The sequence below is a fragment of the Saccopteryx bilineata genome, chromosome 5, assembly GCF_036850765.1.
Source record: "Saccopteryx bilineata isolate mSacBil1 chromosome 5, mSacBil1_pri_phased_curated, whole genome shotgun sequence".
In the NCBI taxonomy this organism is placed as follows: Eukaryota; Metazoa; Chordata; class Mammalia; order Chiroptera; family Emballonuridae; genus Saccopteryx; species Saccopteryx bilineata.
Genome location: NC_089494.1, coordinates 193,662,961 through 193,684,869, shown reverse-complemented (window position 1 = coordinate 193,684,869; position 21,909 = coordinate 193,662,961). Strand labels below are relative to the sequence as shown.

General features: G+C 42.5%; 1 protein-coding gene across 8 annotated transcripts in view; it reads left to right on the top strand.

Annotated features, from left to right (window-relative positions):
* Positions 1-6,349, top strand: part of HERC3 (HECT and RLD domain containing E3 ubiquitin protein ligase 3) — a 157,099-nt gene extending 150,750 nt beyond the window's left edge. For all 8 annotated transcript variants that reach the window (XM_066233624.1, XM_066233620.1, XM_066233618.1 and 5 more), the window contains 3 exons: positions 2,175-2,358; positions 2,583-2,685; positions 5,543-6,349. In XM_066233624.1, the coding sequence (XP_066089721.1) occupies positions 2,175-2,358; positions 2,583-2,685; positions 5,543-5,751 (496 nt within the window). In that variant the 3' untranslated portion in view covers positions 5,752-6,349. The remainder of the gene's footprint in view (positions 1-2,174; positions 2,359-2,582; positions 2,686-5,542) is intronic.
* The last annotated feature ends 15,560 nt before the right edge of the window (positions 6,350-21,909 follow it).

Here is a 21,909-nt window from a genome sequence, read left to right as displayed (position 1 = left end):
CTACAGTTTGGATTTAGACTTCTAAAAATCATTGGCAATGCACATAAGTACCTGCTCTTTTAAATTTATGTTTAAAAATGGTCAACTTGTTAACAAGTTCTCATTTTATGGGTTTTATGGACTCTAGTGTATAATTTGGGCTGTAGGAACACAATTGTGAATAGTGTGAATGCGCTATCATGCTGTGAAGTCATTATCTCAGTATATTGTTATTTCTCATGCATCTCACACTGCAAATGAAAAAAAGCAAGGTAGGTGGGGGAGGGAGGACACTTTGGTTAGGTATTTGGGAACATAGGTTTGTACTCAGAGGTCTGGCTTCAATTTCTGCCTCCGCCCATGTATTTATTAGTTGTTTGTCTTAGATTCAGTACCAAAATTGAAATAATGATCATATCAATCTCAAAAAGTTGTTTTTTGTATATTTATTTTTATTAGGACATAATTGTCATCAAATTTATTCAGAGGATAGTTATGAATATTCACTGAAGTAGTATACATCTAAGAACTATTGTAATGGACAGCATTTAGTAACACTCCATAACTGTTAATGATAATTATTAAAGAAAAGAATGTGTTGAGAGCAATACTATTTGACATGTAGAGATTAGAGTTTATGTATTAGTTTACTATGGCTGCTATATAACAAAGTACCACATACTAGGTGACTGCAACGACAGAAATTTATTTTGCATAACTTTGGAGGCTAGAAGCCCAGAATCAAGGTATTGGCAGGGTTGTTTTTTTCTATGGGCTGTAAAGGAAGGAACTGTTCCAGACCTCTCTCCTTGGCTTGTAGATATCTGTCTTCTCCTTTGGTCTCTTTCCATTGTGTTTCCTCTGTGCATATCTCTGTGTCCAAATTTCCCCTTGTTATATATCAGATTAGAGTCCACCCCTACTTACCTCATTTTAACTTGATTACCTCTGTAAAAACACTATCTCCAAATGAGGCCATCTTCTGAGGTACTGGGGGTTAGGATTTCAATATATGAATATTAGGGGGACAAAATCTAACCCATAACACTCCACACTGGCCCTCCCAAATTCATGTCCTTCTCACCTGTAAAATACCCATTCTAACATCTTCCAAACTCTTAACCCATTCCACTGTCAACTCTTTTAGGTCCAAAATCTTATCTGTGATGGTTAATTTTATGTGTGAACTTAACTGGGCTATGATATTTGGTTAACATTACTCTGGGTATGTCTGTGGGAGTGTCTCTGTGTGAGGTTAACATTTGAGTAAAGCAGATTGTTCTCCCTGATGTGTGTTGGTCTCAGCCAATCAGCTGGAGGACTGAATAGAACAAAAAGGCTGAGTAAGAGGTACTCCTCCTGCCTGTCTTTGAGCTGGGACATCAGTTTTCTCCTGCCTTCAGACTCTCACAGGAACATCAGCCCTTCCTGGGTCTGGAGCACGCCCGCCTTTGGGCTAGAACTATACCATCAGCTCTCCTGGACTCCAGCTTACTGACTTGTATAAACCATAAGGTTTATCAGCCTCTGTAATTGCATGAGCTAATTCTTTACAGTTTCTCTCTCTTTCTGTAATATGTGTACAGTGGTACCTTGAATTTAATTCGTTCTGTAACAGCTCATAAGTCAGTCAACTCGTATGTCAAAACTGCCGATACTGGACCTGTGCACCAAAGCGCCAACTAGTGGTAGCTTCCTGAATCACAACTCGTATCTCGGAATTTAGCTCGGATCTCAAACAAAACTACAGACTGAGTCGCAGCTTGTATCTTAAAAAATTCATATGTTGGTCTGTTCGTATCTGAAGGTACCACTGTATATGAAAATACATATATATGTGTATGTGTATATGTACATATATACATACATACTACTGGTTCTATTTCTCTGGAGAACCCTAATATATCATTTAAATCAGGTATGGGTCAGACTCGAGATTTGATTTATCCTGAGGCAGAAGTCTGTGGTTGTGAACCTCTGAGCCAGACAAGTTATCTGCTTCCAGACACTCTGGTGGAAACCCAGGGCTGGGCGGTAGCCTCCCCGGTGCCTGGGGATGCTTTCTGCTATGTGAATTTAATGAAATTCCCTCTCATCATTTTCCACTCGGTGTAAAAGGGGAGCTGGATAGATTCTACAAGGCTTTGGACTAAACATATTCTGTTTTTTGTTTCTTTTTTTTGGTTTTCTGGCAGGCAGGAATTTGTGGATGCTTATGTGAATTATATCTTCCAAATCTCAGTTCATGAATGGTACACAGCCTTCTCCAGCGGCTTCCTAAAGGTGTGCGGCGGCAAAGTGCTCGAGCTCTTCCAGCCTTCAGAGCTCAGGGCCATGATGGTGGGGAACAGCAACTACAACTGGGAGGAGCTGGAAGAGGTAAGCATGAAAGGTGCTGCTCTTCCCTCCAAGGAAGCAGCCGGGGCCTGGGACATATGGTCCAGAGCCTGGTTTCTTTCAAAGTGTATGAGCTTGAGTAGCATTCGGAGGCCTCCTACAGCTCAGTAGCTATTCCTTGCTCTCCAATGCAAATGGTTTGTAGTATGTCCACTATAATCTTCTTCTATGAGGAACATTTGTTTTCTTTTTGTCTTTTGGGGCAGACTGCCATCTACAAGGGGGATTACTCAGCCACACATCCCACTGTGAAACTCTTTTGGGAAACATTTCATGAGTTTCCACTGGAAAAGAAGAAGAAGTTTCTCTGTAAGTATCCAGATTCTCAATATGGCATTGTGGATGTGGTGTGGGATAACATACTCCACAGGTAAAGTTCTAACTCTTTTAAATGGTAAAAGGTCAATAAATGTTTACACTTCTGTCTTAGTGATATCTCAGGCACAACTTAGGTCATTAATACACAGTTGTTGCCTAACGGGAGGCATTGCATGAAAGGAAAAAAAGGAGCAATTTTCGCCTGACCAGGTAGTGGCGCAGTGGATAGTGTCAGACTGGGACGTGGAGGACACAGGTTCGAAACCCCGAGGTTGCCAGCTTGAGCACGGGCTCACCAGGTTGATCCCAAGGTCGCTGGCTTGAGCAAGGGTTTACTCGCTCTGCTGTTACCCCCAGGTCAAGGCACATATAATATAAGAAAGCAATCAATGAACAACTAAGGAACTGCAACGAAGAATTGATGCTTCTCATCTCTCTCCCTTCCTGCCTATCTCTCTGTCTCTGTCAAAAAAAAAAAAAGTGATTTTCAGTTTGCTCTAAAAACACTGGTTATTTTTATGTTAGTGATTCTTTTAAGTATTACATTGATGAAACCTAATTGTTTGGATTAACTTCCCTTATTTCTCAAACCTTTTGAAAAATATACAGAAATAGACAAAGTGTCTATTGTCAATATAACTTGGTAGATATGATTTATAACAGCTTTATAATTGTGGTATAATTTGCATAGCGTACAGTTCACCCATTTCAAGTGTACCGTTCCGCGGATTTTAGTGTCTTCACTGGGTTGTGAAACCACCAATTTTATTACATGTCCTCCCCCTCAAAAAGAAGCCCCATACACACTAGCGAGCACCCCCATTGCCTCTACCCTGCCCCAGTTCCACCAGTCTGCTTTCTGCCTCTGAGGATTTGCCTATTCTGCACATTTAATTTTTTTTTTTTTTTTTTTGGTATTCTTCTGAAGCTGGAAATGGGGAGGCAGTCAGACAGACTCCCACATGTGCCCCACTGGGATCCACCTGGCACGCCCGCCAGGGGGCGATGCTCTGCCCATCCGGGGCGTCTCTCTGTCGCGACCAGAGCCACTCTAGCACCTGGGGCAGAGGCCAAGGAGCCATCTCAGCGCCCAGGCCATCTTTTGCTCCAATGGAGCCTCGGCTGTGGGAGGGGAAGAGAGAGACAGAGAGGAAGGAGAGGGGGAGGGGTGGAGAAGCAGATGGGCGCCTCTCCTGTGTGCCCTGGCCGGGAATCGAACCCGGGACTTCCTCACACCAGGCCGACGCTCTACCACTGAGCCAACTGGCCAGGCCCTTCTGCGCATTTAATTTAAATGGAATGACATATTATATGATTCTTTGTGACTACTTGGATAACATTTGAGAAGGTACTACCTTTGGAAGGGAGCTTGAAGTCTAGTTTACATGAACAAAATTCAGCCTGTGGAAATCTTTGTGTCAATGTATAATCAAGATCAGAGGTTAGCCAATGAATAGTATAAAATTTTTATTCACATACTTTTTAAAAAGAAATTAGCATATATTAATATTAATGCGGGATTTACCCCCAGAGTCTTCTGCTCACATGGAGAGACTATGAGATGATATGGAGCTCTTGCACTGCTCAGAGAGAGCCCGCTTCTCCTCTGCCCGGTGACATCGGCTCTTGAGAAGGAATGGCATCAGAGTTGAATGACAGGTTGAGGTTTGCCAGGGGAGCTCATAGGGCTGTGACAGTCAAGAGAAGCCTGTTCTTGGGTCTAGAGATTTCCTTAAAAGAAGACATGTCTTCATTTTATAGATTTTTGGCAAGAATGGTTATATATTGCAGCTTCAGGTAATGGCAGGTTATTTGAAAGTGCCCCTTAACTAATGATTTCATGTAGTAATTTCCAACAATTCAACCATGAGAAGGTTATCATATACCATTAGAAAACAGGAAAAGACAGCTGGGACCATGTCTCTCTCTCTTTTTTTGCAAAGTCACATGTCATGAGTGAAATGGCTAATATCATGTCAGTTAACAAACATGTAGAGAGACACAGGGAAAGGAAAGCAAACAGATTCTAAATGAAAACTCACTAGCTAAGGTAGGACAAGCACCAGACACTTAAGATATTAGAAAACCTGAGGTCACTCACATAGTCTTTCTCTTGGTGTTCCCCTGAGGTTACCTCCTCTTCTGCTGTGTCAGTAACCCCTTTCCTCTTTGATTTTGTGAAGGTTTATAACATGTATGAGGGCATACATTTGATCGAGGGTATTTTGAGAATTGGATGGATTATTTGTGTCATTGTATAATCAAGGTCCAAAATTAGCCAGTGAATAATATAGAATTCTTATTCACAGAAAACCAAAAAAGAGGATTTGAAAGGCAGTCTCTTTTACTGTATATGAATAAGCATATATAAATATTAATGATTGACATATTGTTACATAAAAGTGATTGTAGTTCTCACACGAGCCACAGGGTGTTATGTTTCCTCTCTGTTCTTGGGAGGACTGCTGAGAGCCACTCCCTGTTGGCCTAGCTCTGGGGTCGGGAACCTTTTTGGCTGAGAGAGCCATGAACGCCACATATTTTAAAATATAATTCCGTGAGAACCATACAACGATCCGTGTATGTTACGCATTATCCAATAAAAATTTAGTGTTGTCCCGGAGGACAGCTGTGATTGGCTCCAGCCACCCGCAACCATGAACATGAGCGGTAGGAAATGAATGGATTGTAATACATGAGAATGTTTTATATTTTTAATGTTATTATTATTTTTATTAAAGATTTGTCTGCGAGCCAGATGCAGCCATCAAAAGAGCCACATCTGGCTCGCAAGCCATAGGTTCCATCCCCTGGCCTAGCTGGTAATGCCAACTCCCTTTCTCCCCAGTGTTCCTGACAGGCAGCGATCGGATTCCCATCTATGGCATGGCGAGCCTGCAGATTGTCATCCAGTCCACAGCCAGTGGGGAGGAGTACCTGCCTGTGGCCCACACTTGCTACAACCTTCTTGACCTCCCCACGTACAGCAGCAAAGAGATCCTGAGTGCACGGCTGACCCAGGCTTTGGACAACTACGAGGGCTTTAGTTTGGCCTGAGGCCCCCAGCTTGGCCCAGATCCCCCTTCCTTCCTCAGTGTCCACATTGAGGCCTCTACAGAAAATCATGGGGAGTGAGTTCTATTTTTTTACTGGATAAGTGGATTGGGACTTTTGACTCCTGAACCTGCTTGATGTGTTTCTGGGGTTGTATGCAGTAAGCAACCTTCTTGAAAAATCGGGAGTTGGAGATGGGGTGAAAAATTGGCTCTTGTACGACAGGTGTTTTTATTTTTAAACCAAATTACCTGCACTTGTGCTCCTTGCACTTGTGGCAGTATTGCCCTCTGCTGGATAAAACGGCAGTGGATTTTTAACTCCCGTGTCCCCCGTCTCTCTCAGCCCACATCCTTCCTCACAGTGCTTCCTTAACTCCTCATTCCTCTGCAGGAATGATTTTGGTCTGTCCTTTCTCACCGGCATATGCAGAACGTGTCCTCTCTCCACAGCCCTGGAAATGGCCCTGGCTTGCTGCAGCACTACTCTAAGGACTAAAGAGGAAAGGACTACTTCAGAAATTTCCCGTTCCAACAAATGGAATCTGGGTCCATTACTTTGGCTGAACTCTTGAGAAATAATGGGAGCCTTTAGGAACATATCTTGCTTTAAAAAAAAAAAAAAGCTCTTGAGGGATTAGCAATTTCCTCATGGCTCTACCTATTCCTGGACCTCCTTAAATTTGTGCAGAGTGGCAGCTGAGACTCATCTTGTTTTGTGGCTCACCCAAGTTCCCTTGACAAAAAGGTGAGGCTGTTGACCCGAACTCCTTCCCTTATCTCACTTTTGGAGCAAGTTGCATTAATTTTTTCTAAGAGTATCTTCTCCAAGAGAATTAGAAATAATAAATTTCTTGTTCTAGCCTCTACTGCTGTCTCTTTCCTCCCTCCCTGTCTTGTTTCCTTTTTCTACTTCCTCCCTCCCCTGGTTTACGTTTCCGCCACTGAATCCCAGTCTTTGTTACTGACTTAATGTCCCTTTTTCCCCTCTCCTTCTGGTGGATGCATGCAGTCTATTTTTTTTAATTTCAATTTCAATTGCAAAATTTTTACGCAGATTTTTTTCCTCTTCCCTAATTGCTAAGACCTAAAGACAGTGTTTATTATGAAATTTTTGTTTATTGCATTTGAAATGTTTGTTTACAGTGGGATTTAGAGGGGGGCTAATTATGTTTAAAGCAAATATATATCTCTCAAAAGGAATGATGTGCTCAACCTTCTTCACCATGGGATAAGAACATTCTGTATGATCAAAGAATCCATGTTAACCTAATTTTAAATTCCTAGTCACTAGAGAAAAGATTTATTTATATAAAATGAAGTATTTATGAACCGTGATCTAGCATCAAATCTCAATGAAGGATTATAGATTTTTGCTTTTGTTTTTTTGTTTTTCAAACTTATTCCAATTGCTAAATAGGTAGTTTTTCAGTCTTTATAATACAAGGTTAAAAAAGAAGATATACAGTTATATGAAATGTTTATTTTCTATGTGTGTGCATATAGTTCAAAATTACACAATAAATTTGGTGTTTTAACTTAAAACTATTTCTTACTGTCCTTGCAGAATGGGTAGCTTGCTTTCCGTAGAAGACATCTACCCAGGTGATATGATAGAAGACTGACTTTGGTTCTGGCCCTGAGCCAGTAGAAGCAAGTGCTGGGGAGGTGGAGAGGACAGCAGGGCAGGGCTCGGGCTGGGGCAGCAGAGGACACTGGGGATGAGTGGGAGTTCTGAAGGTGGTGATGGATGAGAAGGCCTTTCCCATGGAGAGGAAGGCCTGAGCAAGGGCTTGAGCATGGCAACATGTCTAGGGAAGGGCCAAGAACAATTTGAAGGAATTAGCATCAGAGGAAATAGAATAATGGTAAATAAGACTGGGGAGAAAGAGGGTAGGTTTGGGGCTGAGAAACCAGGCTAAGCATTAGAACTTTAGTTGCTAGTCAACTAGGATTTGTTAAAATGTCCAGAACCCTGGGGTAGGGGTTTGGAAGTAGTGATCTGACTTGAGCTTGGTGATAAGAAGAAAGATGTAGCTGGAAGTAGACTCAGGGAATGGACACGCCCCGAGAGCACTGAGGGTAGCGGCAGTGGAAATAGAAGGGAGGGCATGAGGAGGAGGGACCGAGGACCCGGAGGCAGTGTGAGCCTTCCCGGAAAGGAGAAACAAAGGGCAAAGCTGGGGCACGTTCAGCTAAGGATTGATACTCATTAGCCCATTTACACCAAAATTGTGAGAAATGCAGCAAAAAAAGGAAAATATTTTCAATAGAGTCTAAAAATAATTATACTATATCATCTTACCAGATTTAATAGGTGGTTTAAAGAGGTGATCAAGAGAATAATAGGTTCTCATTAACGAGTTCCATTCAACAAACATTTGATAGCATATATAAATGCTGTTTCAGGTACAAAAAAAACCTGCCACATTTAATTTTGAATGGAACTAGCCAAGTTATTTTAAGTTTCTGGGCCTTGGGATCCTCATTCATGAAACAAGGGGATTATACCACATAATTTCTAAGGTCCCTCTGAACTCTAAAATTCCATCACTGAGAACAGTTCTTGCTCATAGAGATACCCAGTAAATAGTTCTAAATATTTGTTGGACGAATGACATTCTTTGTTTCTTCTAAAGCAGTGGTCCCCAACCTTTTTTGGGCCACGGACCAGTTTAATGTCAGGAAATATTTTCATGGACTGGCCTTTAGGGTGGGACGGATAAATGTATCACATGACCGAGACAAGCGTCAAGAGTAAGTCTTAGACGGATGTAACAGAGGGAATCTGGTCATTTTTTAAAAATAAAACATTGTTCAGACTTAAATATAAATAAAACAGAAATAATGTAAGTTATTTATTCTTTCTCTGTGGACCGGTACCAAATGGCCCACGGACTGGTACCGGTTCGCAGCCCAGGGGTTGGGGACCACTGTTCTAAAGTACTACGCTTTTCTGGGATATTTTATCTTTTCTCTTCATCATTTACTGGTTTAGAACAGTGTTTTTCAACCATTGGGCCACAGACTGGTTCTGGTCTGCCAGTTTTGTGCCAGTCTGCAAAAAAGTTAACTAGCCTGGCCTGCCTGGTTGGCTCCATGGTAGAGTGTCGGCCCAGCATGTGGAAGTCCCAGGTTCAGTCCCCAGTCAGGGCACACAGGAGAAGTGCCCATATGCTTCTCCACCCTTCCCCCCTCTCTTTCTTCTATCTCTTTCCCTCCTGCAGCCAAGGCTCCATTAGAGCAAAGTTGGCCCAGTCACTGAGGATGGCTCCGTGGCCTCTGCCTCAGGCTCTAGAATGGCTCCAGCCACAATGGAGCAACGCCCCAGATGAGCATCGCCCCTTGGTGGGCATGCTAGGTGGATCCCGGTTGGACACATGTGGGAGTCTGTCTGACTGCCTCCCTGCTTCTACCTTCAGAAAAATACAAAAAAAAGAAAAAGAAAAAAAAAGTTAACCAGTCTGATGCTGTATGAAGGTTATAGACCCAATGATTATACTTTATAATCTTCATACAACATCATGGGTTAACTCTTTTATGGGCGGGCAGTTGAAAAACACTGTTTTACATTATTTAAAGGATTGAAAGTATTTTTTTAAAAAAGGAAGGATATGCAATAGCAATTGTGTAGCCTACAAAGCCTAACATGTTAATATTTGGCCCTTTACAGAAAACTATTCTCCAACCCCTGTGAGACTAGACTTGTAGGAATCACAATAACAGAGTGGGTAACCTTCCTGAAACCTTAGGAGGAACGTGAGGCATGGTTTGACACTGACCCAGAGAACAAGTGTTTGGACCTTTCTGCCACAGGGGTAAGAAAAATCCAGCGTTGTCTAACCTGCAGAAACCTAGGGTTACCAAGGTTTCCAATGTAGAATAGTGACCACATATTGATTGCGTGCCAGGCCCTGTGCCAAGCGTGGCCTGTGCACTATCCGGTTTCACTACCACCACTGCCCTCCTGACTCTACCACTGGCTAGCTGTATGGCCTTGGGCAGGTTTCTTAGCCTCTCTGTACCTCATTTCCTCCCCATTTAAAATGGGGTAGAAATAGTGCTTACCTCATGGAGTTGTTGTGAGCATTAAGTGAATTAATTCATGGAAAGCATGTAGACAGTGCCTGGCACATAACAAGATCTCAGTAACTATAATTGTCAGCTGAAGGAATGAATGTTGAGAGAAAATAACTTTCTCTCACGAAGTGGTGGGACCTGGACTTGATCATTAATCTCTGGTTACACCCAGCTGCTTACTGACTGAATGAAAATGGGCATCGCACCGTGGCAGGTAACTTCTGTGATTACACATCTGCAAAGACATGGAACAGTAGGAGGTAACTGTTTCCGACAAGTCCCTTTTCCCCAGACACAAAATTAAATAGCGGTTAATGAACAAAAACAGCTCTGGGTGAGCTCTGGAGTCTACTTAAACCTCAGCAGCATAAGGGACCAAACAACTAACCAACCAGAGAAGAATTATACAGAAAGAGAAAGAAAACCACTTCATTTCACCTGCATCATCTGGTCCCCCAAGCCAGTATTGCTCAGCGCCAAGAGGACCTCCCAGCCAGAACAAGGTCTCTTCATTGGGAAAGGAGGAATGGGGTGCTTCCTCCACCTTTGGGGGCATCGTATGAAGATCCTACTTAAGTTCCACTCAACCCGGAGACTGGCAAAGTGAAGACCTATATGGTTTGGAACAAGGAAGAAAAGCAGCGGGCCACAAAAGCAGGCACAGTGGGAACAACTGTGGTTCCCCCTAACCTCTTCAGACAAATCCAGACAAAACCAACAGACAGCACAGCTGCTGTGGACTTCCTGCAGCTTTCACCAGCCTTCACCCCACAGGTATTTGTGTTCACTGATGTCAACCACCTGAGTCCCTACTTGTTCTCTTCCCACCCCCGCCCCTCCAGCTCTTGCTGGATACCAGGCTGCACGGACAGGCAGTCCAGGCTTCTGCAGAGATCACGTCCTGCTCCCCTGGACTCCCTCGCTGAGCCCCCTGCACGCATGCGCTCGGGACTAGCCCCTCAGCTATGCACTTGCACACTACCAGCCTGACACCTGTTCTGGCCTCCATTCCCATGCACTCTCCCAGGGGGAGACGATGTGGCTTCAGGAGGCCTTGCCAACAGCCAGGGCCCTGCAGATGGGCCAGGGCAGGTGCTGTCTTCTGTCACTGGCCTGTATCACTGTATTTACCTGCATCTCGTCCTTCCTGCTGTACACCTGCACACCCCTGGCCCTGGCCCCAAAACCAGCCCCCACTCCCACCTGCCTGTGTCCAGACCCAGCAGCCATGGCAGTGCACACCCACAGCCAGAGCCTGCAGCAGTGGCCAGGGTACCCACAGTTTGCCTGTCCTTGATGCCTGCCCTACTGCCCATCACTACATGTGTCTGCCACTGATCCCTGACACCACAGAGGCACCTGTAGCTGGCTCCACAGCTGAGTGTGTGCATACCATTGGCTCTGGTCACCACTGCCGCCTGTCCTGATTCCTAACAGCTGGACGAGTGCTGTTAAGGATCCCAACAGCTATTGCAACCTCTGAGGACTCCCCATGACGCTTGTCATGTACCACACAAGTGACGCTGTGGACTACAGCACCCTGAGCCAAAGAGATATCACGTCCTGCTCCCCTCTCCCCAGACCCATTCCTACCGCAGGCTCCAGCACTTAGCACCCTTGACCATTAGACCCAGGGTCACATCATGTTGTCTGCTGCCACCCACAACTGAAAGTCTTGACTTATCAAAGTTGGTTCATAAAGTCTGGAAGTGGTGACTCCTTCAAATGCATAGATACCTTGGTACAGGAAGCATGAAGAATCAGAGAAACATCTCCACCAAAAGAATAAGGTAAACCTTCAGTACCTGGCTCTAGAGAAATGGAAATCTAGGAATTCCCTGACAATAATTGAAAATAATTATTCTAAAGATGATCAGAGAATACAAACAACTTAATGATACTTGGAAAATAATACAAGAACAAAATGAGACACACATCAAAGAAATATGAAGCATAAAAAAGGGCCCTGGCCAGTAGCTCAGTGGATAGAGCATTGGCCCAGTGTATGGACATCTGGGTTTGATTCCCAGTCAGGGCTCACAGGAGAAGCAACCATCTGCTTCTCCTCACCTCCCTCTCCCCCTTCTCTCTCTCTTCCCCTTCTGCAGCAAGTGGCTCTATTGGTTCCAGTGTGGCCCTGGGCACTGAGGATAGATCCATCTGAGTTCAACAGCCTTAGGTACTAAAAATAGTTCAGTACTCAAGCATTGGGTCCAGATGGAGTTGCCAGGTGGATCCTGGTTGGGGCACATGTGGGAGCCTGCCTCACTATCTCCCTTCCTCTCACCTAAAGTAAAACAAGTAAAAATAAAAAAGATACAAATTTTGGAGCCAAAGAATACAGCGACTGAAGAATTCAGTTGAGCATCACCATCAGACTTACACAAGCAGAGGAGACAGTGAGCTTGAAGACACAGCAATTGAAATTGCCCAATCAGAGCAGTGAAAAGAAAAAAATGGAAAAGAATGAAAACCACCTACCGAACTTACATTCATAAAGCACTTAAAGCATGCGAGACACTAATTTCCTTTTGGGGAGGGCACCATTAAGAGAAACAATGTGCACATCTTGCAAATAGAAGAGAGGAGAAAGGGGTCAAATATTTATTTAAAAATATAATGGCTGAGAACTCAAACCTGGGAGAGATGTGGACATCCAAGTTTATGAAAATAAAAGACTACAAAATTGTAATCACCAAATTTTCTCCAAAATAATAAAATTGTCTAAAATGAAAAAACAATTTTAAAGCAACAATAGGGAAAATATTATTTTATTCAAAGGAACCCCCATAAGGCTATCAGCAGGCCACAGGAGATGAAATGACATATTCAAGTACTGTGCAGAGAAAAAGACCCTGCCAACCAAGTATACAGTACCCAACACAATTATTTTTCAGAAATGAAGGTGAGATAGACTTTCCATAATAAAAGCTGAGAGGCTCATAACCACCAGATGTCTTTTTTTTTTTTTTTTGGTATATATATTTTTTTCTGAAGTGAGAAGCCGGGAAGGGAGGGGGCAGGGCAGAAAAACTCCTGCATGTGCCTGACCAAGATCACCCAGCATGCCCGCCAGGGGTGATGCTCCCTGCAATCAGAGCCATTCTAGCACCTGAGGCGGAGGCCATGGAGCCATTCTCAGAGCCCGGGCCAACTTTGCTCCCATAGAGCCTTGGCTGTGGGAGGGGAAGAGAGAGACAGAGAGGAAGGAGGGGGGGGAGAAGCAGGTGGGCGCTTCTCCTGTGTGCCCTGGCCAGGAATTGAACCTGGGACTTTCAGACGCCAGGCCAACACTCTACTGCTGAGCCAACCCGCCAGGGCCAGACTTGACTTTTAAGAAATGCTGAGGCCCTGGCGGGTTGGCTCAGCAGTAGAGCGTCGGCCTGGCATGCGGGGGACCCGGGTTTGATTCCCGGCCAGGGCACATAGGAGAAGCGTCTATTTGCTTCTCCACCCTCCCCCTCCTTCCTCTCTGTCTCTCTCTTCCCCTCCCGCAGCCAAGGCTCCATTGGAGTAAAGACGGCCCGGGCACTGGGGATGGCTTCTTGGCCTCTGCCCCAGGCGCTAGAGTGGCTCTGGTCATGGCGGAGCGACGCCCCGGAGGGGCAGAGCATCACCCCCTGGTGGGCAGAGCATCGCCCCTGGTGGGCGTGCCGGGTGGATCCCGGTCGGGCGCATGCGGGAGTCTGTCTGACTCTCTCTCCCTGTTTCCAGCTTCAGAAAAATAAAATTAAAAAAAAAGAAAAAGAAATGCTGAAAGTTCTTCAAGGTGAAATAAAAGGATGCTAAATAGAAACATGAAAACACACAACACATTGGTTAAGATAAGTATATAGACGGATTCAGGATATACTCATCTGTAATATGGGATGTGTTAACCACTTAACTTCAGTATAGAGGTTAAAGGACCAAAGGATTAAAAATTGCTATAGCTACAATAATTTATTAAAGTATACATAATATAAAATATGTAAATTGTGACATCTAAAACAAAAGGGAGAAATAAAAGGGTAGTTTTTGGATGCAAGCAAAGTTAAATTGTTGTCAACATCAAATGAACTGCTAAGGTTATAAAATGTTTTATGCAAGTGTCATGGTAACCAGAAAGCAGAAATCTACAGTCACAAAAGATAAAGAGAAGGGAGTGAAAGCATACCGCTGTGTAATGATTGATTCACAAAGCAAGGCAGCAAGAGAGGGAGAAAGGAACAAAAGAACTACAAAATAGAAAACAGATGACATTAGAAATTCTTACCTATCGCTAATTAAATGTAAGTGGATTGAATTCTCAAATAAAAGACAGAGTAGGTGGATGATTTTTTAAAAAGATCCAATTATATGCTGCCTAAAAGAGATTCATTTCAGCTTTCACAGGCTGAAAGTGAAGGAATGGAAAAAGATCCTCATACAAGTAAAAACCAAAAGAGAGAAAGAGCAACTATCGTAACTATCAGACAAAATACACTTTAATCCAAAATGGTAATGAGACAGCCCTAATCAGTTGGCTCAGTGGTAGAGCATCAGCCTAGGGTGTGGATGTCCCCGGTTTAAGTCAAGGTAAGGGCACACAGGAGAAGTGACCATTTGCTTCTTCACCCCTTGTACTCCTTTCTCTCTCTCTTCCCTCCTGCAGCCATGGCTCAATTGGTTCTAGTGCATGGGTGCAGGGTACTAAGGATGGCTCCATGGAGCTTCCACCTCAGGCACTAAAATTCGCTCAGTTGTGAGCATGGCACCAGTTGGGCAGAGCATTGGCCCCAGATGGGGGTGGCCAGGTGGATCCTGGTTGGGGTGCATGTGGAAATCTGTCTATTTACCCTCCTCTCATTAGGAATAGAAGAAAAAAGTGATAATGAGACAAGGAAGATCAAATAGATCAATTTTTCAAGAAGTTATAAAAATTGTAAATATACATGGACCTAACCTTCGAGCACCTAAATATATTAAGAAAATACATCTAAAGGGAGAAACAGACAACAATACAATATTAATAGGGGACTTTAAATCCCACTTTTAATAATGGAGAGATCATCCAGACAAAATAACAAAAACATTGGACTTGGAGTTTACTTTATATCAAATAGGCCGAACAGATATGTTACAACACAGTAGAACATATTTTTCTCAAATGCACACAGAATATTCCCAAGACAGATCATTTAATAGGTCACAATAAGAGTCTTAATAAATGTTAGAGAATTGAAATCATACCAAGTATCTTTCCTAACTACAATGGTATAAAACTAGAAATCAATAACAGCAAGAAAGCTAAAAAATTCACAATACAGGGGGTCCTCAAGTTATGACACAGTTCCGTTCCTACAACAGTGATGTAACCTGAATTTTGGTAGAAGTTGAAACACATTCTATCCTAAGTCACTTACCTATTCTAACATAGTTGTAAATTCATAATCTAGAACATAATAACACAACTAAGCCACAGAAAAAGAATACTCTGTATTCTTCCATCACAAGCAACGAAACTAGTTTGTCCATGTAGTCTAAAAGTATGACGCTAACAACACAAGCTGAAACACTCATGTCTCAATTTTTTTAAGTTTTTATGGGAATGAGCATCATAAATACGAAACGTCATATGTCAAGACTGTCGTAACCATATGTGAATTACACAACATACTCCTGAACAATGGGTCAAAGAAGAAATCAAGAGGAAATATAGTAGTCCCTCCCCCCTTATCTGCATGCAATGTTACAAGACCACCAGTGGGGTGCCTGAAACTGCTGAGAGTACCAAACCCTATATATAATGTGTTTTTTTCTATGCATACATGCACTTTATGGCTTCTCTGGTGCATATGAATTGCCAGCATCACTACTCTTATGCTTTGAGACCATTATCAAGTAAAAGAACACAAGAACTGCAATACCTAGAAAGTGGGCCTGATAACTAAGACAGCCGTTAAGTGCCTATTAGGTGAGCGGAATATACAGTATAGGTATGCTGGACAAAGGGTTAATTCATGTCCCAGAAACGATGGAGCAGGACAGCATGAAATTTTATCATGTTACTCAGAAAGGCATGCAATTTAAAACTTATGAATTGTTTGTTTCTAGAATTTTCCACTTAAGTTTTTTGGACCACAGTCAACCACGGCTACCCTGAAACCAAGAAACTGTGAATAAGAGGGGACTACTGTAAAAACAACAACAACAACAACAACTTTTTTTTTCCTTTTTTTCCAAGCGGGGGGGGGGGGAGATAGACAGATTCCTGCATGTATCTCCACAGGGATCCACCCAGCAACTCCCATCTGGGGCCATGATCACAACCAAGCTATTTTTAGTGCCTAAGGTGGAGGCTCCACAGCGCCATCCTCAGAACCCCGGGCCAATGAACTCGAACCAATCGAGCCATGGGTGCAGGGAAAGAGAGGAGAGGGAAGGATGGAGAAGCATATGGTTACTTCTCCTGTGTGCCCTGACTGGGAATCGAACGTGGAACATCCACATGCAGGGTTGACACCCTACTACTGAACCAACCAGCCAAGGCAAAAAAATCTTGAGTCAAACAGAAATGAAAATACAGTATACCAAAACTCATGGGATATAGTAAAAGCAGTTTTAAGAGAGGTATATAGTATAGAAATAAATGTCTATACTAAGGAAAAGGACAGACCTCAAGCAACCTAACTTTACACCTCAAGGAACTACAAAAACTAAGTCCAAAGTTAGCAGAAGGAAGGAAACAAAAATTACCAGAGCAGAAATAAATTAAGTAGAGACTAGAAAAACTATAGAATAAATAAAGTTTAATAACTATAGATAAAATTAAAAGCTGGTATTTTAAAGTATAAACAATTGGCAATCATTTGGCTAAACTAAGAAAAATGAGAAGACTCAACATTATAAATGAAAAAGGAAACATTATAACTGATACCACAGAAATACAAAGGATCCTAAGAGACTATTATAAACAATTATTTGCCAACAAATGGGATAACCTGATTTCTAGTTCCTAATTAGAAGAAATTGATAAATTTTTAGAAACATATAACCTACCACAACTGAATCATGAAGAAATAAAATATCTAACAAGAAAGGAGATTGAATCAGTAGTTAAAAAAACCTCTCAATAAGAATATCCTAAGACCAGATGGTGTACTGGTGAATTCTACCAAACATTTAAAGAATAATTAAAGCCAATACTCCCAAACTCATTTTACAAGGGCAGCATTACCCTGATACCATAAAACCAGATAAGGACACTCCAAGAAAAGAAAACTACAGAGCAATGCCCCTGATTAACATAGATTCAAAAATACTCAATAAATTACTAGCAAACCAAATCCAACAGAATAGTAAAAGGATTATATACCGCGATCAAGTGAGATTTATCCCTGGGATGAAAGGATGATGGTTCAACATATGCAAATTAATCAAAATGACATACCACATTAATAGAATGAAGGATAAACTTACATAATCATCTCAATAGATGCAGAATAAGCATTCAACAATATACAACATATTTTCATGATAAAAACTGTCAACACAATTGGAATAGAAGGAACATACTTTAACATTATAAAGGCTACATATGATAAATCGGCAGCTAACATCACACTTAACAGATTTTGAAATATTGAAAGCTTTTTCTCTAAGATCAGGAACAGGTCATGGGAGTCCACTCTCAACTCTCTAATTCAGCACAGTACTGGAAATCTTAGCCAGAGCAGTCAAGAAAAAGAAATAAAAGGCATCTAAATCAAAAAGGAAGAAGTAAAATTGTTTTTGTTTGCAGATGATATGATCTTATAAAAAATCCTAATGACTCCACAAAAGTTAGAACTAATCAACAAATTTAGTAGTTATAGGATAATCAACATAGAGAAATCAGTTGTGTTTCTATATAATAACAATGAAATATGTCAAAAATAAGTAAAACAATACTATTCATAATAGCATAAAAACCAATAAAATAGGAATAAATTTAACCAAGGTGAAAGATCTGTGCACTGAAAACTTATTTTGACTTTGATGACAAAAAAACTAAAGACATAAAGAAATGGAAAAATATTCCATGTTTATGGATAGGAAGAGTTAATGTTAAAATGTCCATACTAGTCAAAACAATCTATAGATTCAATGCAATCCCTATCAAAAATTCTAATAGTGTTTACCGGGGGCTGAGCAGTGGGGGAAATGGACAGATGTTAGTCAAAGGGTGAATGTAAACTTTCAGTTATAAGATGAACAAATTAAGCTCTGGCTGGTTGGCTCAGTGGTAGAGGTTAGCCCGCATGTGGATGTCCTGGGTTTGATTCTCATTCAACCAAACAGGAGAAGTGCCCCATCTGCTTTTACACCCCTCTTCCTCTTGCTTCTTTCTCTCTCTCTTCTCTCCTCCTGCAGCCATGCTGTATTGGAGTGAGTTGGCCCCGGGCGCTGAGGATGGCTCCATGGTCTTTGCCTCAGGTACTAAAAAAGAAATGGCTCCAATTGTAATAGAGCAAGGGCCCTAGATGGGCAGAGCATTGCCTCCTAGTGGGCTTGCTCAGTAGGTCCTGATCGGGGGGCATGCAGGGAGTCTGTCTCTGCCTCCCCTCCTCTCACTAAATAAATAAACAAACAAACAAATGAACAAATTATGAGGAGCTAATGAACATGGTGATTATAGTTAATAATGTATTATATACTTGAAAGTTGCTAAGAGAGTAGTAGATCTTAAATGGTCTAACTACAAAAAAGAAATAATTATGTGACATGATGGAGGTGTAAGCTAACACTATGATTGTAATTATTTTATAATATGTGTGTATCAAATCTCAAGTTGTATATCTTAAACTCACACAATGTTATATGTCAACCACATCTCAATAAAACTGGAAAAAATAAAAAAAATAGTAAAATCATAGTGAACCAGGTAATAGAGATAAAGGAGGAATAAAGGAACAGCAGATAACAGAATACCAAAATAGATTTTAGCTGAAACCTAATAAATTTAATATTTTGTGTTAGAGTCAAGAATAGGAGAAAAATTAAAGTAAATAAAATGTAAGCTAATCTCAGAATTTTATCATTTCCTCTTAAAAAGAAATGTGTTGGCTGTCTCCAATTTTCTATGCCTTTTAAAAATGGAACCAATCAGATTTTTAAAACCAGTTGTTAAGTCTCTAAAATATCTAAGAACTTGATTCTCATGTTGCTTTGATACCTTAACTGTGGAAATAGCCCAGGTTGTTTGAGCTATGAGGCTTCCTGTTTGTGTCTTAATTTTTAGGAGATGCCTTTGTGGAGGCATTGATAGGAAACATTGGTGGCTCCACCTGCAGCCTTCTCCTCAGGGAACAGGATCTCACAAAGCTGAGGAGGAGCTTGTCATAAGGAAGACGAGGAAGAAATTATGCCCTCATGTCTTCAGAAAAGATGAAAATTCTCTTGTGGATTAGATCAGGGAAATTCTCTAGTTGGAAGTGACACAGAAGCTACCACAGTGCCTTTCCAACCTAGGTGTTTGTTAAAGACGGACTACTGAACATCATAAGAGCAGAGCCTTGTGAAAGGTGTGGCAAATGACTACAAGTCCCTGCTTTGGGATGCGAACCCAGACTAACTCAACACAGGTAAGGGCCACTTGCTCACACTTGAGTCAGGTGTGGGCTCGTGTTTCCATCTGGAATGCCATTGGCTTGTGCAGTAAGAGACCAGGATATGCCACAGTAGAGGCGCTAGAAGAGCTGTTTATGCCATTGTGGGCAGACTCTTTGGATCTTAACAGCCTGTCCCTTGAATTAGCTAATCCAGGCTTTGGTACCATATTTCCTTCCATAGGTAACAGAGTGTGTACTCCTGAAGTATGTGTAGCACAGAGAATATTAGTCTAGATAGTCAACTTTTTATTCTTTCAAATGTGGCTTCACACTTGGCTGGGTGCACAATCCCATGATCTTCAGATATTTTAAAAGCTGATTTTCTAGTGCCTGATCCCAGGGGCACTGGATACTACCTATGGTAGTTAACTGATTCAGATCCCATTAGTGTTGAGCTTCCTGAGAAATGTAAATAAGAATTAAAACACACACACATACTACTATCAATGTAAGAAAACTTCCTAAAAAGGGAAAGACATAGGGGTTACGTGAAATTGGTGATGGATTAGGGAGGTGGGAGAAAGCAAAGTAGGGAAATCGCTGAGATTGGATAAAAAATAAAAATGTATATATTGAAACTTTTTTTTTTTACAGAGACAGAGAATCAGAGAGAGGAACAGATAGGGACACACAGACAGACAAGGAGAGAGAAAAGCATCAATTCTTCGTTGTACCACCTTAGTTTTCCATTGATTGGATTCTCATCTTTGCTTTGATAGGGGGTGGAGGGGTGGGGGGATGGGAGCGAATGACCCCTTGCTCAAGCCAGTGACCTTTGGGCTCAAGCCAGAGATCATGGGGTCATGTCCATGGTCCCACACTCAAGCCAGTGACCCTGTGCTCAAGCCAGATGAGCCCATGCTCAAGCCAGTGACCTCTGAGTTTCGAACTTGGGTCCACCGCATTCTGTCCAATGCTTTATCCACTGCGCCACTGCGTCCCTGCCTGGTCAGGCTATACGGAAACTTCTTTTACATAGGGAGGCATAAGATAGGTAAGTTAATTAATATGATAGTAGCACTGGCTGGTTGGCTCAGTGGTAGAGCATTGACCTGGCATGTGGATGTCCTGGGTTCGATTCCTGGTCAGGGCACACAGGAGAAGCAACCATCTGTTTCTCCACTCCTCCCCATCCCCCTTCTCTCTTTTTCTCTCTTTTTCTCTCTCTCTTCCCCTCCCGCAGCCATGGCTCAATTAGTTCAAGTGAATTTACATCAGGAGCTGAGTATGGCTCCAAGGCCTCTGTCTCAGGCACTAAAAAAACCCCAAAACTGGCTTGGTTGCTGAGCAATGGAGCAGCAGCCCCAGATGGTTAGAGTAGTGCCCCTAGTTGGTTTGCTGAGTGGACCCTGGTCAGGGAGCATGCAGGAGTCTGTCTCTCTGCTTCCCCTATTCTCAATAAAAATAAATAAACAAACAAATAAATAACATGATAATAATAACAATAAAGGGATTTATTGGTTCCTGCTCTGGTGGTGGGATGCCTGCCCCGAGGGGGCAGAAAAAGAAGATTACCCTTACACTTCAAAGGCATGCTACCAGGTACATTATTGTATCAATAGATGCAAAAGGCAACAGACAGGCTTCAAGGCAAGTACTGACCTTTTTTCAGACAGAGAATAACTCCCTAGGACATGACTACTCACCGTAAAATGCTTTTAGTTAAAAAGTTTCAATTTCAGACAATCTGGTGTGTTTACTTTAGGTCTGAGTCTGTGAGGCCCCCATGCAGGCAGGCGTTCCCTGAGCTTGCCAGGTTCAGCATGTGGCCCCTTTTTCGTCCACGCTACTCAGATGGAGGCAAACACTAAACCAGATTAGCCTTTCATGGTCGCTTTTACTTTAGGATTAAGAGAAAAAGACATCCAAAGAACAGCTTTGGAAATAATCCCATTCCCCATGGTACCGCAAGAGGACAGAGCTCTTGAGGGCGAAGGTCAACAGCAAGTGCCAACTCGATACTGGCTGACGGTCTCAGCACGACAGGTTTGCCTTTGCCAAGGGCTTCTTCTTGGCGATGAAAACGGGTTTCCTGACCTGTCCTGCCTCGGCATTCTCAGGAGCTCAGACGTCTGTGCAGCGGGCCCAAGGACTCCACGCCGCTGGCAGGCTGGAGAGGAGAGCTGAAGTCTCTGAATTTCTGAGCTAACGGGGGCAGGGCCCCATTCAATGAGAATGTCAAGTCATTTGAACCCGAAGCGTGCCCTGTGGCTGGCCGAAGCAGTGGCACCTTCAGTTCGCCCCCACCCAGGGGCTGATGAGGGACCCCAGGTACTATCCTAGTCTTGGCCTAGCCCACAGAATTGATGAAATTTAGTATGCCAATTAAGAGCATGCCAAATTGGAGCAACTCTCATCTCTAGGGTAAACCTTGTTTTTAGTTGTTTAAAAATATATCTTGAGACAGAAATTTCAGGGCTCCAAGTAACCCAGAAATCAGTTCAAAGGTTACTCTGTTCCTTCACCCCATA